Here is a 12534-nt window from a genome sequence, read left to right as displayed (position 1 = left end):
GAATGGCAATCTATAGAGGCAAAAGAGTAGACTTCAATTTGTTGTTTTACATGTCATTGGCAGTTGTCAGTATACCTTTAAGAGAAATACTTACATCACCATTGCATCATAACATGTGACTTCATCTTACCTCAGATCACTTGAAGCACGAATCACCATTGTAAACTAATAGCTTAGTATTAACTCAGATACTTATGTGCCTGAGAAATGTAATATTTGTATGAATGGGTAGTGTTATGAATGTCTGTTGAATTCCTCAATACCACAGCATCCATAGCCAGTTTATGATGCTCCTGGACTGTCTCACAGTGTATCACAGATCACTATCACCTTGTATTGGCAGAATCACACTACCATGCCAAAATACAAGCTCATCTAGGCTTGCTGAAATCTACCTGGCAGATACCAACTTCCAACAGTGGGACAGGTCTCATCATAATCACAATTATGAGATTCAAACTACACCCACTGTGGCAGAACAACCCACACTTGACAGAGTTGAATCAGATAACAATGTCCAACTATATGATTTTGACGACAGACACAAGCCAGAGACAAAAATGATTACATCAGACATGCTGGGCAGGTTATTCAATCCACACAAAGGCCAATATATTCTTCTTGATCTACTTGTTCATGCTCTAAACTACGAAGTTGAATAAGTTCTCCAAGTTAATTGGTTACACTTTGACCAGTGCCGGTATGAACAGTTGTAATTGATAATTATGGAACATGAGCATCCACAAAAGTTTAAAAAGTTTCACACAGATTTGCTCATTTTGACCATCTAGACACTAACTTGGTATATCACATTGTGGCATTTTCAAGGGCAAACAAGTCTTGATATTAGAACAATTACGGCAAGACAGCATGTCCATTTTACACCAGGGGCACACGGGTATTGGACACACAGCTAGCACACAAAATAAGGATAAACCAGTATATGCAATGACTCATGAATGCATGTGAAAATGTTCACCATACCAGCTGTAGCATTGGTGGGAGCCTCTATGTATATCCACCCCTTCAATGAAAGTAACAACAGATCTATTCACAGTGCACAGGAAGAATATACCCTTTGAATTACTTCTCTGAAATTTTCATTGTTCAGTGACTTATCAACACACTGAACACAACCATTGCTGACACTACAAGTGCTATTTTCAGTTTGTTAGCTGCCTGTGATCAAATACTTTCTGATAATGGTCTGCAGCACATTGGTAGACCATTTCAGGATGTGTGCAGTTAAGTGGGGAGTGATCCATATCACAGCGTCACCCCATTATCCTCAGTAAAATAGTTTAGCATATAATATGACAAGCATGGATAAAATAATGATCATTATGTGTTATGTGATGGTATTGTGCCTTTAAGTGATGTGTTCAATGCTTTCTCTTGCAGATGATGTTATCACAGTGGAGCTGGACTGTGTCCTTCAGACAGGCAGCTGGTAAACAGTTTTGGAGTTCTCCCTGGGTGTATTTGTTTAAAATGAGACAAAAGGAATCATGAGTGAGTGGGGTCAAGACTCACAGAGACCCAGGAAGGTTTTTAAGTCTTGCTTTCAGTTAGCTGAAAATTTCAGCTGGCTGCTGAGCTAAAAGTTGGAGTCTGAAACTGCTGGACTGAAGTCGTAAAACGAGAGGCTTCCTTTTAGAAATAAAAAGCAGATTATTTTTCCAGTACTGTATTTCTTTTGGCTGAACTAGGGAGGACAGCATGAGAATCCTAACTTTTTGGTCAATTGCAATTTTGCCAAAGGTTTGTTAATGGGAAGCTGTCTATATTGGAACAATTGATGATTTGTGGTTAAATAATACATTATCTTGTTAAGCATTTCAACAGAGTTAAATTTATGGCAATTTTTCATTTTGTGTTTTAACTGTGTTGTAAGAATAAAGTGTGTTTTGCTTGAAGCCTAGTAGTGGAACAGTCAAATTACATCTGGAATGCAGCATCTTGCATGTCTTTAAATAAATGTAAAAGTTAGGGTCTAGGTGACCTCCTTGTTATATTTGTGGATGGGGGAGTTGGGCATCAATGGAGTGAGGCCATACATCAACCAAGATGTCATTGAATGGTGGGCTGAGTGGCCTACTCCTGTTTCTATGTTATATGTTTGGTCCAAATTCCCAGCACAATATATACTCAGAAGGCAAGTGCAATCAGCCTGGCCCAGCAACCAACTGTCTAATTCGAAAACACAAGACATTCCTCTTCAAAGACAGAGAAAAATGAAAGAGGTGCACAATGAGCAAGTAGATAGGGAGCTGCAAAAATTGTGATCTGAGCAGTGTGTGCAAGCCAGAAGTCCAAACTGAAAAATCTGTACATCAACAAAGGATTCTAAAAGTTGCAGTCATCCTAAGTCATACAAAATCACTCCTGATCACATTGCTACATTGTGAAGGAAAGAGGTCAGCTCAGACCAATGTACAACACATAACACATGCACAAAGTGAGTGAGGAAAAAGACTGCAATGATAATAATGTTGAGTAACAACAGCCAAGCCATCAAGAACAACAAAGAACAGATCATGTACCTCCCTAGCTGTCAAACTTCAAGTAATTACACTGAAGTTTGAAAAGCTAGTTTTGTAAACTGTTTTATCTATTCATGTAATTACAAGTACAGCATGAGTACCCAAGTACAAGCTTGCATATCTTTTTTAGGATTATCTTTTATCTTCTAAAGAAGCAGGATGTTATGTCATGTGCCACCATCAGTATGTCAGTATATATTTAAAAGAAAAGTGACCTGGCAGTACAAAAATCTCACATTTCTCTTACTTCCGATCACCAGAAGCACGACACGTTATTGAAAGCACACTACACTATTTTTTTTTGCCAAAGTTTGGTCAAGGGATGTGGGCATCACTAGCTAATCCAGCAAATATTGCCCATCCTTAATTGCCTGGTGAAGGCAGTAATGCAATGCCTTCTTGAACCGTTGCCTTCTTTGGAGCGTAGGGACAGTCACAGTGCTTTTTGGAAAGAGATCCAGACTTTTTTCACCCAGGAACAGTGAAGAAAGAGTAATGTCTCCAAGTCAGGATGGTATGTGGCTTGAAAGGGATTTGTAGATGATGATAACAAAGTGTGGGGCTGGATGAACACAGCAGGCCAAGGAGCATCTTAGGAGCATAAAAGCTGACGTTTCTGGCCTAGACCCTTCATCAGAAAAGGTGATGGTGAAAATGGTGATGTTCCCATGTTTTCCCTCTACTACTGGGTGGGAGGAAGTCAGGGACTTCGAAGGTGCCAATGGAGAAGTTTAGGTGAATTACTCAGTGTATCTTGCTGATAGAGCACACTGTTGCTACTGTGCACCCATGGTGAAGGGAGTTCATGTTAAACATGGTTGATTTAGTGCCCATCAGATACGCTGTTTTGTCCTGCATGGTGTCAAGTGTTTTTCTTGAGTGTTGCTGGAACTACACTCATCCAGGCATGTGACAGTATTCCATCGCACTCCTGATTTGTAATTTGCAGATGGTGGACAAACTAATAGCTAATACTAGCATAATTAGTAATGTCTTAAGAATAGACTGTTTGCACATAACAGATGTAAAATATGTCTTCTGAATTCTCCAATACCAATATCCATACCTAGTTCTTTATATTACAGAACATAGCACAAGCATTGCCACTTCATGTAAAACTTCCCATTGGAAGCAAACTCACATCACAAGTTTCATGAAGCCATGGTTAAATTGATTTCACCTCAAATGCCCAACTGCAGACATAGAAAGTAACAGAGGTACTTAAGGCAAATTCTTAACTGATGAGAGGCACAAGCAGAAAAGTGCTGGCAGGTCAGTAGCTCAACATGATCTTCAAACTTCTGGTTTTAACGGAGATGAGTTGAGATGAGCAGCAGTGTTACACGGAGCTGTTGGTTTAGTAAAATAATGATAACCAAATAATCAATTACTTGTGGACTTTGTGCAGACTTCTGGTTTTAACAGGATTTCCGAAGCTGCGTGGAACTCAGGGTCAAAAGTGTGAAAACACAGCAATGAACGTGAAAGGTTTGCAAGCTGGAGAAACAATAGCACTCATACAATGATGCGAAAACTATCCCTCTACTTGAAACACACAAATAGTTAATAGGCATTGAGACTTGAAGGCACGGATGACAGTGAAGGACCCAGGGTGAAGTGCTCAGTGTCAGCAAATAAAATGGTAATTCAGTGCATGACCATAGATTTGTTTGGAAGAAAATATGCTTTCTCACAGAACAAGTACAATATTAGAATAGAAGCAGTGGCATACACATTCTCTGAGACTTTATAACACACTAGTCAGGTCAAGTTTCTGTGCAATTTTGGCCAGAACGCAGCAGCAGGAAGATATCTGCATTGATAAGATATAAGGAGGAAGAAAAGACAAAAGTGATTCCAACTATTAAGATGTGACTTGTGAAGAAAAATTATTAAAGTTGTTGCTGAACTGTGAAGGCAGGAAAAAAAAATCAACGCAGAAATCTGTGGGGAGGTTTATATGTTAGAAGTATGTTTTTTGTTCTTCATTCATTCGAAGGATATGGCAAACACTGATAAGGTCAATATTTATTATTCAATTGATGGTGTGCATTCCTGAACTGCTTCAGTCTATGTGGTGTTTGTATGTACGAGGTCCACTTGAGAAGGGAGTTCCAAGATTGCGGCCTAGCAACAGTTGAAGAAACTATATTGTTGTTCCAAGTAACGATGTGGGAGGCTTAGTGAGGAATATGCTGGTGGTGATGGTTGTACACATCTGTTGCTCTTGTCCTTGTAGGGTCAAGGGTTTGCATATTATGGTAATCACGGGTATTGCTTTGACCTGGAATGGCATAGCGAGTTACTTGGCACAGAATTCCTTGCCTCTGAATTGTTGCTATTTACGTGGCTGGTCCATTTAAGTTTCTTTTTAACTGTAATCCCCAGAATAGTCGATTGTCAGAGATTCAGCCAAGGTAATGTTGCTGCATATCAAGAGAGTGTAATATGCAACTTTCTTAGTGGAGATGATCATTGTCACCAAAGACTGCTAAACAGTGTTACTTGTCACTTATTTGCCCAGCCTTAACCGAAGGTCCACATCTAGCTGTGTACAGTTGCAGACTGATCCATTGTCAATGGAGTTAACAACGGTAATGAATATTGGAAAGATCTGTAAATATCTCTGACCTTTCAATGAAGGGAAGATCATGGATGAAGCAGCAGAAGATGGTTGACCTTAGGATGATTTCCTCAAGAATTCCTGCAGTAATATGATGGGGCTGAGATAATTGTGGCACAAGAAACAATTTGTAAGTGAAATGAGGAAATTGCTTTAAGTTAACTCAAACTAATTGGACCATTCAAATTATATTTGAATTAATGAAAAGTACAGCTGCAATACAGAAGAAAACTATTTGGTAAAATAGTGACCATTGCTCAAGAGAGTCTGGCAGAAGTGCCACAAAGTCGTTTGACGACATCACCCATGGGATAAGCCATATGTCAACTGGATGTTACACTGAATTAGTCAAAATAATAAAAGGACAGATTAAAAAAGGTAAAGTTGCTTCCTCTTGTCCTTGCTTTCTTGTATGTACTTATACAAATAGAAATATTCTTAAAAGCAATAAACTGTTCCTACCTGAAGACGCATATTAATAGAAAAGCTGCCAGCAGCAGGATTCATACAAGCAATATACTGGCAATTATGAATCTCTTTCAAAGCTAACTTTTGTCTGTCATACCTAATGAAGAAGAGATAAGAATGTCAATTTTTAACCTCAAAGAATGATTTTCCCAACATTTTCCTCTTTGTCATTTTCACAACACTTTATCTTTACCACACTGCAGTATATTTTAACTTCTTACAGTTAACATGTCAGATTAACCCAAGTTTCAAATGGTATTTAGAATGAATGCTTTCACTACCCTGAACAAAAATGGCTAAATCAGAATACAGCTGTAAGAATGCTCATTTTCACAACAAATGGTTCAATTGTTTGAAAATCTTACGTACTGAGTAATCCAGTTACATGCTGAGAAGGTTCAACATTTCAATACTGATTATGGCAAGATCACTTTAAAAATTGTACTCTGTCAGTTTTGCTGAAGTGTTTGGCAAAAACAAATTCTGCATCTTAAAAAAAAAGCTCTTTTCTAGATGTTGGTCATCAAATTTTGAATGTGGTTAGACCATATAACACAGCATTACCAGTGGCCACAATGGGTTCATTCTCCAACAGAGATGTTGCGATATAAGCAGTAGCATATTTATACTAATGCCTGAATTGCTTAAAAAAGTATGTTTTTGGTGATAAATACACATACTTCGCCCAAACAACGTGTGCATATCGTTTACTCAGTATGAAAAACTTAGCTTGGCTATTTTCAGACAGCTTTGTTTTAAAACAATTAAATATGAAATTTTTCCTTCCTAATACTATCGGCATTGTAAGCTTCACTAAAAATAACACACCAACTGTAACAGGAGGCACTTACCAATGGCTGTAATCTAAATGTTGCCTGATTAGAGTATGTGGTTGGACAGTGCCATAGGCATCTACTTCAGGCACGTTAAGATCATCAATAAAATAGATCAACCTTTTTGTGCCTGCAGGAGCATAATTTCTTCCAGCTTTTTTTTCTAAAGGTTTTTCAAGAACTCCTGAGGTTATGAGAAATCGTTGTATTACAATGTTGCCAAATGAATGTGTTCTTAGAGAATTTTCAATATACAAGATAATTCGTGTTAATACAAAATAGTAAAGGAAATTTAACTATCAGTACATCTAAGAGCTCTGAAATTATTTTCTGACAATTTGAGAAATTAAATTCTTTAAAAATTACAATGGAATTTTTATGTCAATTCAAGGGGATTCTTGTTTTAAAGCATTCAGCTATGAATTAGAGACAATACAGTGTGGAGCTGGAGGAACACAGTAGGCCAGGCAGTATCAGAGGCACAGGAAAGTTGACATTCAGATTTCTGAAAAAGGGTCCTGACCCAATATGTCAACTTTCCTGCTCCTCTGATGCTGCCTGGCCTACTGTGTTCCTCCAGCTTCACACTGTATTGTCTCTGTCTCCAGCATCTGCAATTGTTGCTATCTCCCAGCTATGAATTAGAGATTTGAGCACAAGTGCTTCCTCTGCTGGCATTTGTACGTGCTCATTCTGTGTCGTGCATAGCTATATTAAATTAATCCTCAGTTTCAACCAATATGAGAGGAATGGAGCCGAGCCAAAGTAAAGGGAGAATAGGTGTCCTTCATGCACAATGTTGATATTGCTTCATATCAAAGCTGAAACATATTTGTAAAAAAACTGAAATAAATCTGTACCATGCAAGCCCCTTCACGATGAAGTCATCAGCTTAGATACAACATCGTTTTCTGAAGGCATGCATAATGTGTCATAGAAGGGCCATCTAGGTCTGTACAGTAAAACTGCCATAGCAACAAATAAGGTATCATTTCCTATGGTCACACAATAATCAAAGCATATTATCATTCAAGGTAAAAAATGCAAAAAAATTGTAGTACTGATTTTGAATTTCACTTGCTGGTAACACTAAGAACAGTATTATGTTCAATTTATCGATTATTGCCTTCTAACACCTGGCAGGAATTACCACCTGTTTTAATATTAGTTCCTTGTTAACAGGTATGTGCAGTGCTGGAGACTATTAATATTCATGGTCAGGATATGGTTATTGAACATCAATTGGGATAGATTATTTGAAGTGTTCAGTAATAAACCTGTCATCTCATTCAAACTTGGAACCTTCCAGGTGATTGACATGGTGAGGTAATGATTCTTGACAGTTGGTTCTGCCAGCCATGTCTATGGTGAAGCTTTGGACAGACGCTCAAGACAAAATGGAAGTGGAATCAATTTATACAATCTTTCTTTGAAAATTAAAAATTTCTATCACAAATTGTGGATGTTGCAAGTTAATTACTGTTATGAAATAATATCAACGGATTATTCAAGATGATGATACACTGTAGCCTAAGTCATCAGGTAATCCTCATAACCAGCTGGTGAATTAAATATACAGTCTGTCAAGAGTTGGCTCATATTATAAAGTAACTTAAAGTAGATGAATGAATAGTGTTAAGCAGAAAACTTTGAAAATAGATTAAGAAAATTTGGTCTCCTTTAGTACATAAACTTAAGATAAATAAATGATTCCTCCGAACTTTATTTCGGAGCTCGAATCATAAAAATGGTCCTTCAGTTGTTGTGTCACCACAATACAATCATAGAATCAAACTATCCCAACTCTGCTGCTCAGTGATGACTGAGTGAGGAGGTAGATAGGTCAATTTAACGCTATAATTAGGAGCCTCCCTGATCACAGAGCTGTCTATCAAAAAGACTACAAAGGAGCTTTGTTCCAGTCCTACTCTCAAGTCTGACCCACATTTTTGCTTCAACTACAGCTGACAGTCAAGAATTACTACCCCACAAAGTTTTAAAATTGAATAAGATGACCAGTTTCATTGATCTGTTCAAAATCCTGTGAATAACCTGCCAGATGGACACTCATTCATGTACAATGGCTATAATCAAACCATGCATATCAAAAAGTCTTGCATGGTTCTCTGCCTTGTTCTGAGGCGTGAATTGTAGCCAGACAGTAATGTCAATTCATTCTAGAATGCATGGGGAAGTTAGCAATAATTAATCATAAACTTGTGCTCTACCACCACTACTAAAATAATTCAAATCAATAATTTAATGTAGATGAAATATATTTTTGTTCCTATAATTAGTTCATAAAATTATTTTTAAAACAAGTGTAAAACCAAAGTACTTACTCTGGAGCATTGCAGATGTTGTATAGTAGTTGAAAGGAACTTTAGTTATAATATAATCTTCAGTTAGCTTTGAAACTTCTTCTGATACAAGAAGAGTCTTTCCTACCCCTGCATTTCCAACTAACATTACTGGTTTTCCCTTTTTCACAAGTAAATCAATGAAATGTTTTAGGCCAATAGTTTCTTGAGTGTGAACTAGTACATCCTATTTACAGGAGACAAAATAACATCTGAAACAGTCTCATACTGTTACCATAAATTCTTAGCAATTAGAGAAGTTCTTACAAAAGGATATATTTTAGGTCTAATAAGAAATCTCTCATTTAAAAGTATTTTTATGCACTGCCATATTTTGGAGAAAACACATCTATAAGCAAATAAAATATTCAATTTTCATATAAAGTCCTTTCTGCAGTAAATTATCCAAAATCCAGTTACTTATTTGTTTACTTTTGGCTTGGCATATTAGGAAAACTCAATACTTCTCTAAAATTGTGGGACAGAATCTTTTGCTTCCACCCAGAACAAGCTGACAGTATCTCTGTTTAATGTCTTGCACAAAAGGTGGCAGATCAGACAATGCATCCTTTCCCCCTGTACTGCAATGAAGTGACAGCTTAGATTATGCTTTCCAATTTTCATTGGATCTCAAGTCCACAAACTGAGAGTCAAGTGTTAGCAGGCTCATTTTTCCACTCAATGTCCCAAAATTGCTTTCAGTAAGAACTCTGGAAACACACTAGTTTTTAAAAGTACTTGTACTCAATAGGTTGAGTGGCAAGTAAGTTGTAAAAGGGTCTGAGGTTTTTAAGTATGCAAGAAACATTTTAAAAAATTACATTAGAGGCTGTGGTGTATCAGATTCTAATAAAAAAGGATTATTGTAGTTGTTAGTAAAGCAAGATATGCACTTACCATTTTAAGCATGTGTGAATGAGCTTTAATGCTTCTTTAAGAAATCAAAATTAAAAAAAAGACTCTTTATTTCCGAACATTAGCTGAAACATGCACTGTGGGCATGGGGAAAATGTTGCACATTAAACACAAATGCTGAAAAATCTCAAAAATAATTTCAATGGTGATAAAATACTTATTGATGATTATTCTTTGCGCAATATATGGGACAGAGTTAAATATTAAATACAAAAGTTAGTAAATTTTACATTTGTTTAACTTATAGAATATGATGATGTTTAAACATTATACAGAAAGATTTGGGTTCAGAATGAAATACTTCTGTCAATAACATTGAATTGAGCAAAACATCTTAATTTTCTAAGATATTTGTAATTTATACCATCTGACCATTTGAAAACTGCTCCAATTTAATTTATTTTTGTCCAACAAAATATGATCAATGGTTGTTGGATCATCGACAATACAGCCGGCATCTTGTCAATCCAGTATTTTTTTTCTCTTGCTCTGTAATGGTGATTATTAAAGGCTAATTGAAGCAATGCAAGTTTCTGTAAAGTTCAAAAAACACAAGCAGTGCAACGTGGGTGGACATTCTGAAGGCAGTGCCTAAGAAAGCTAATCTGTAATGGAAAGAACTGCAATTTTATATTTCAAAGTTTTTTTTAAAATCACTGTCTTTTATTTATTCTAATGAAGAGCATTAGCAATGAAGCTTTGCACAGAGGTAAGCATTGATCACATCATTAATCACACATCATGGACAGTCACAAATCAAGTTCTAACAGCAAGCAGTGAATCAGAGGCAATGAAGCATAAACTCCTTCACAATTTATGATCTCTCAAATTGCATCTTTTCAACCATTAAATTGCAAGATACCATAAATTTTTATCTTCTTCACTTCAGTCACATTATTGATTCTGCCTGGTGGAATATAGAAAAGCAGTAAATCTCCAGTGTTGAATTAAATTTGAGCCCTTTCTCAGAAAAGAAACTTAAGAGAAAGATCAAGGCTGTTAATTCACACTTAGGAACAAATGATGGAAATATTAAAATTTAAATGTACAACTGGGATCCGAAAGGGCCAGATCAATGCCAATTCAAGTCACCATCAACCTTGACTTTTTATGTAACAGAATTTAGCACAGCAAAGTACAATGTCCTACCTCAAAGAAAAGCAACATGTAATAAAAGCTGACGTTTAGTTGACTAAAAACCAGTTATACAGTACTTAATTCCTGTTTGAAACAACTAAATCGGTATTTTGCTCTGTGCAAATGTCTTTTTGTTTTCAAACCTGCTGTCAATTTGCTCTGATAAAACATACCTGCAGAGGGGCATCGGGTTCCATTTCAAACTTTGGAATCTTTTCTGTCCACGGAGTAAACCTTTTGGTGTCAGAGTCAATATAATAATCAAAGACTGTCCCTTGGGATGGGAATTTGATGCCTCTCATTTCTTTGGTCCACCATCTACTAAATTTCCCACGGTAATCAATTAGCTATTTTACAAAACAGCCACAATTTAGTCAATTGTATAACAGCAATACAACTGATAAGGCAATTGGATGTCAACATAAATTAATGTTTTCTCTTTCCTATAGTATAAAACTAGACTGGCATGGGTGTAATGTATCTTAAGGACTTCTTCAACAATTTAGGTTGTTAACTATTCAATTTCTAAATGTCCTTTTACAAAAGGAATGTGGTCACAATAACCCTCATGCTTAAATCACACATTGCATTAACAGCAAAGCTAAACATTCTTGTAGGTAACACTTATGTCACAAAGACACCAGGTAATGCCCAGCTCAAAGAAGAGAGGACTTAAACATCTCTCCTTAACATTTAATGGCATTAATTTTGCTGAATTGCTCAGCAGCGTCTATGTGGAATTGCCATTTACCAGAAACTAAAGCAAACACTGAACTTCCGACATAATTACTATAAGATACAAGAACAAGTCAGGGACTGAGAATTCTGTAGCAAGTAACCCAAATTCTTCCAACATCTATATTGCACAAGTCAGGAGTATTATTGAATACAAATACAGAAATTTACAGTGAAACTCATTGATGAAGAGTCATTGGCCCAAAATATTAACTCTGCTTTCTTCCTGCAGATGCTGCCAGACCTGTTGAGTTTCACCATAAATTTCTGATTCTGTTTCAAATCTCCAGCATCCACAGTTCTTTGCTTTATTATATTGTAGTGTGGAGTATTCTCCATTTGCCTGGATTTATTCGTCTCCAAGCACTCTCAAGATGCTTGACATTCTCCAGGACAAAGCAGTCCACTTTGAGGGTAAAGGCAGCAAGATTTACCTTCAAGTTCCCTTCCAAGCCACATAATATCCTAATTTGGAAATATATCATTGTTTCTTCAGTCTCTAAATCAAAAGCCTGAAACTCTCTTCCTCAACAGCGATTCTGTGTATCTTCACAATGTGAACTGCAGGAGTTCAGAAAGAAACTCACCTCTAACTTTCCCATGGGCAAATAGGGATAGCATCAGTGACACTCAGTTCCCATGAAGAAAGGTCAAAAATAAATTAGAACAGTTTTGAAATAGCTTACAAACTAGGTAAATGAATAGATTTCCTCTTTATTTATGAGATGTTGGCTTGCTGGATTTAGGGATGCAAATATGTGGAAGGAAGTTTACCAGATTGATACCTGGAATATGTAGACTGTCTTGATGACTGGTTGGAAATGCTGAACATTTTTCCATGGGAACCGAGAAGATTGAGGAGTGATTTGCTTGATATGTGTAAGATCCTGATAGGGGATCAAAGGGACATGGAAAGAATG

At 36.7% G+C, this 12534-nt stretch overlaps 1 protein-coding gene across 1 annotated transcript in view; it reads right to left on the bottom strand.

Moving 5' to 3' along the window:
- The window catches only part of dnah9l (dynein, axonemal, heavy polypeptide 9 like), a 353637-nt gene that overhangs the window by 163483 nt on the left and 177620 nt on the right, over positions 1 to 12534 (bottom strand). Inside the window, 4 exon segments of the mRNA XM_059647649.1 lie at positions 5629 to 5731; positions 6486 to 6651; positions 8810 to 9014; positions 11053 to 11226. Coding sequence (XP_059503632.1) covers positions 5629 to 5731; positions 6486 to 6651; positions 8810 to 9014; positions 11053 to 11226 — 648 coding nt within the window.

The sequence above is a fragment of the Stegostoma tigrinum genome, chromosome 7 (assembly GCF_030684315.1).
Source record: "Stegostoma tigrinum isolate sSteTig4 chromosome 7, sSteTig4.hap1, whole genome shotgun sequence".
Classification (NCBI taxonomy): domain Eukaryota; kingdom Metazoa; phylum Chordata; class Chondrichthyes; order Orectolobiformes; family Stegostomatidae; genus Stegostoma; species Stegostoma tigrinum.
The sequence above is the reverse complement of the archived record's forward strand: the minus strand, read 5'-3'. Positions and strand labels throughout refer to the sequence as shown.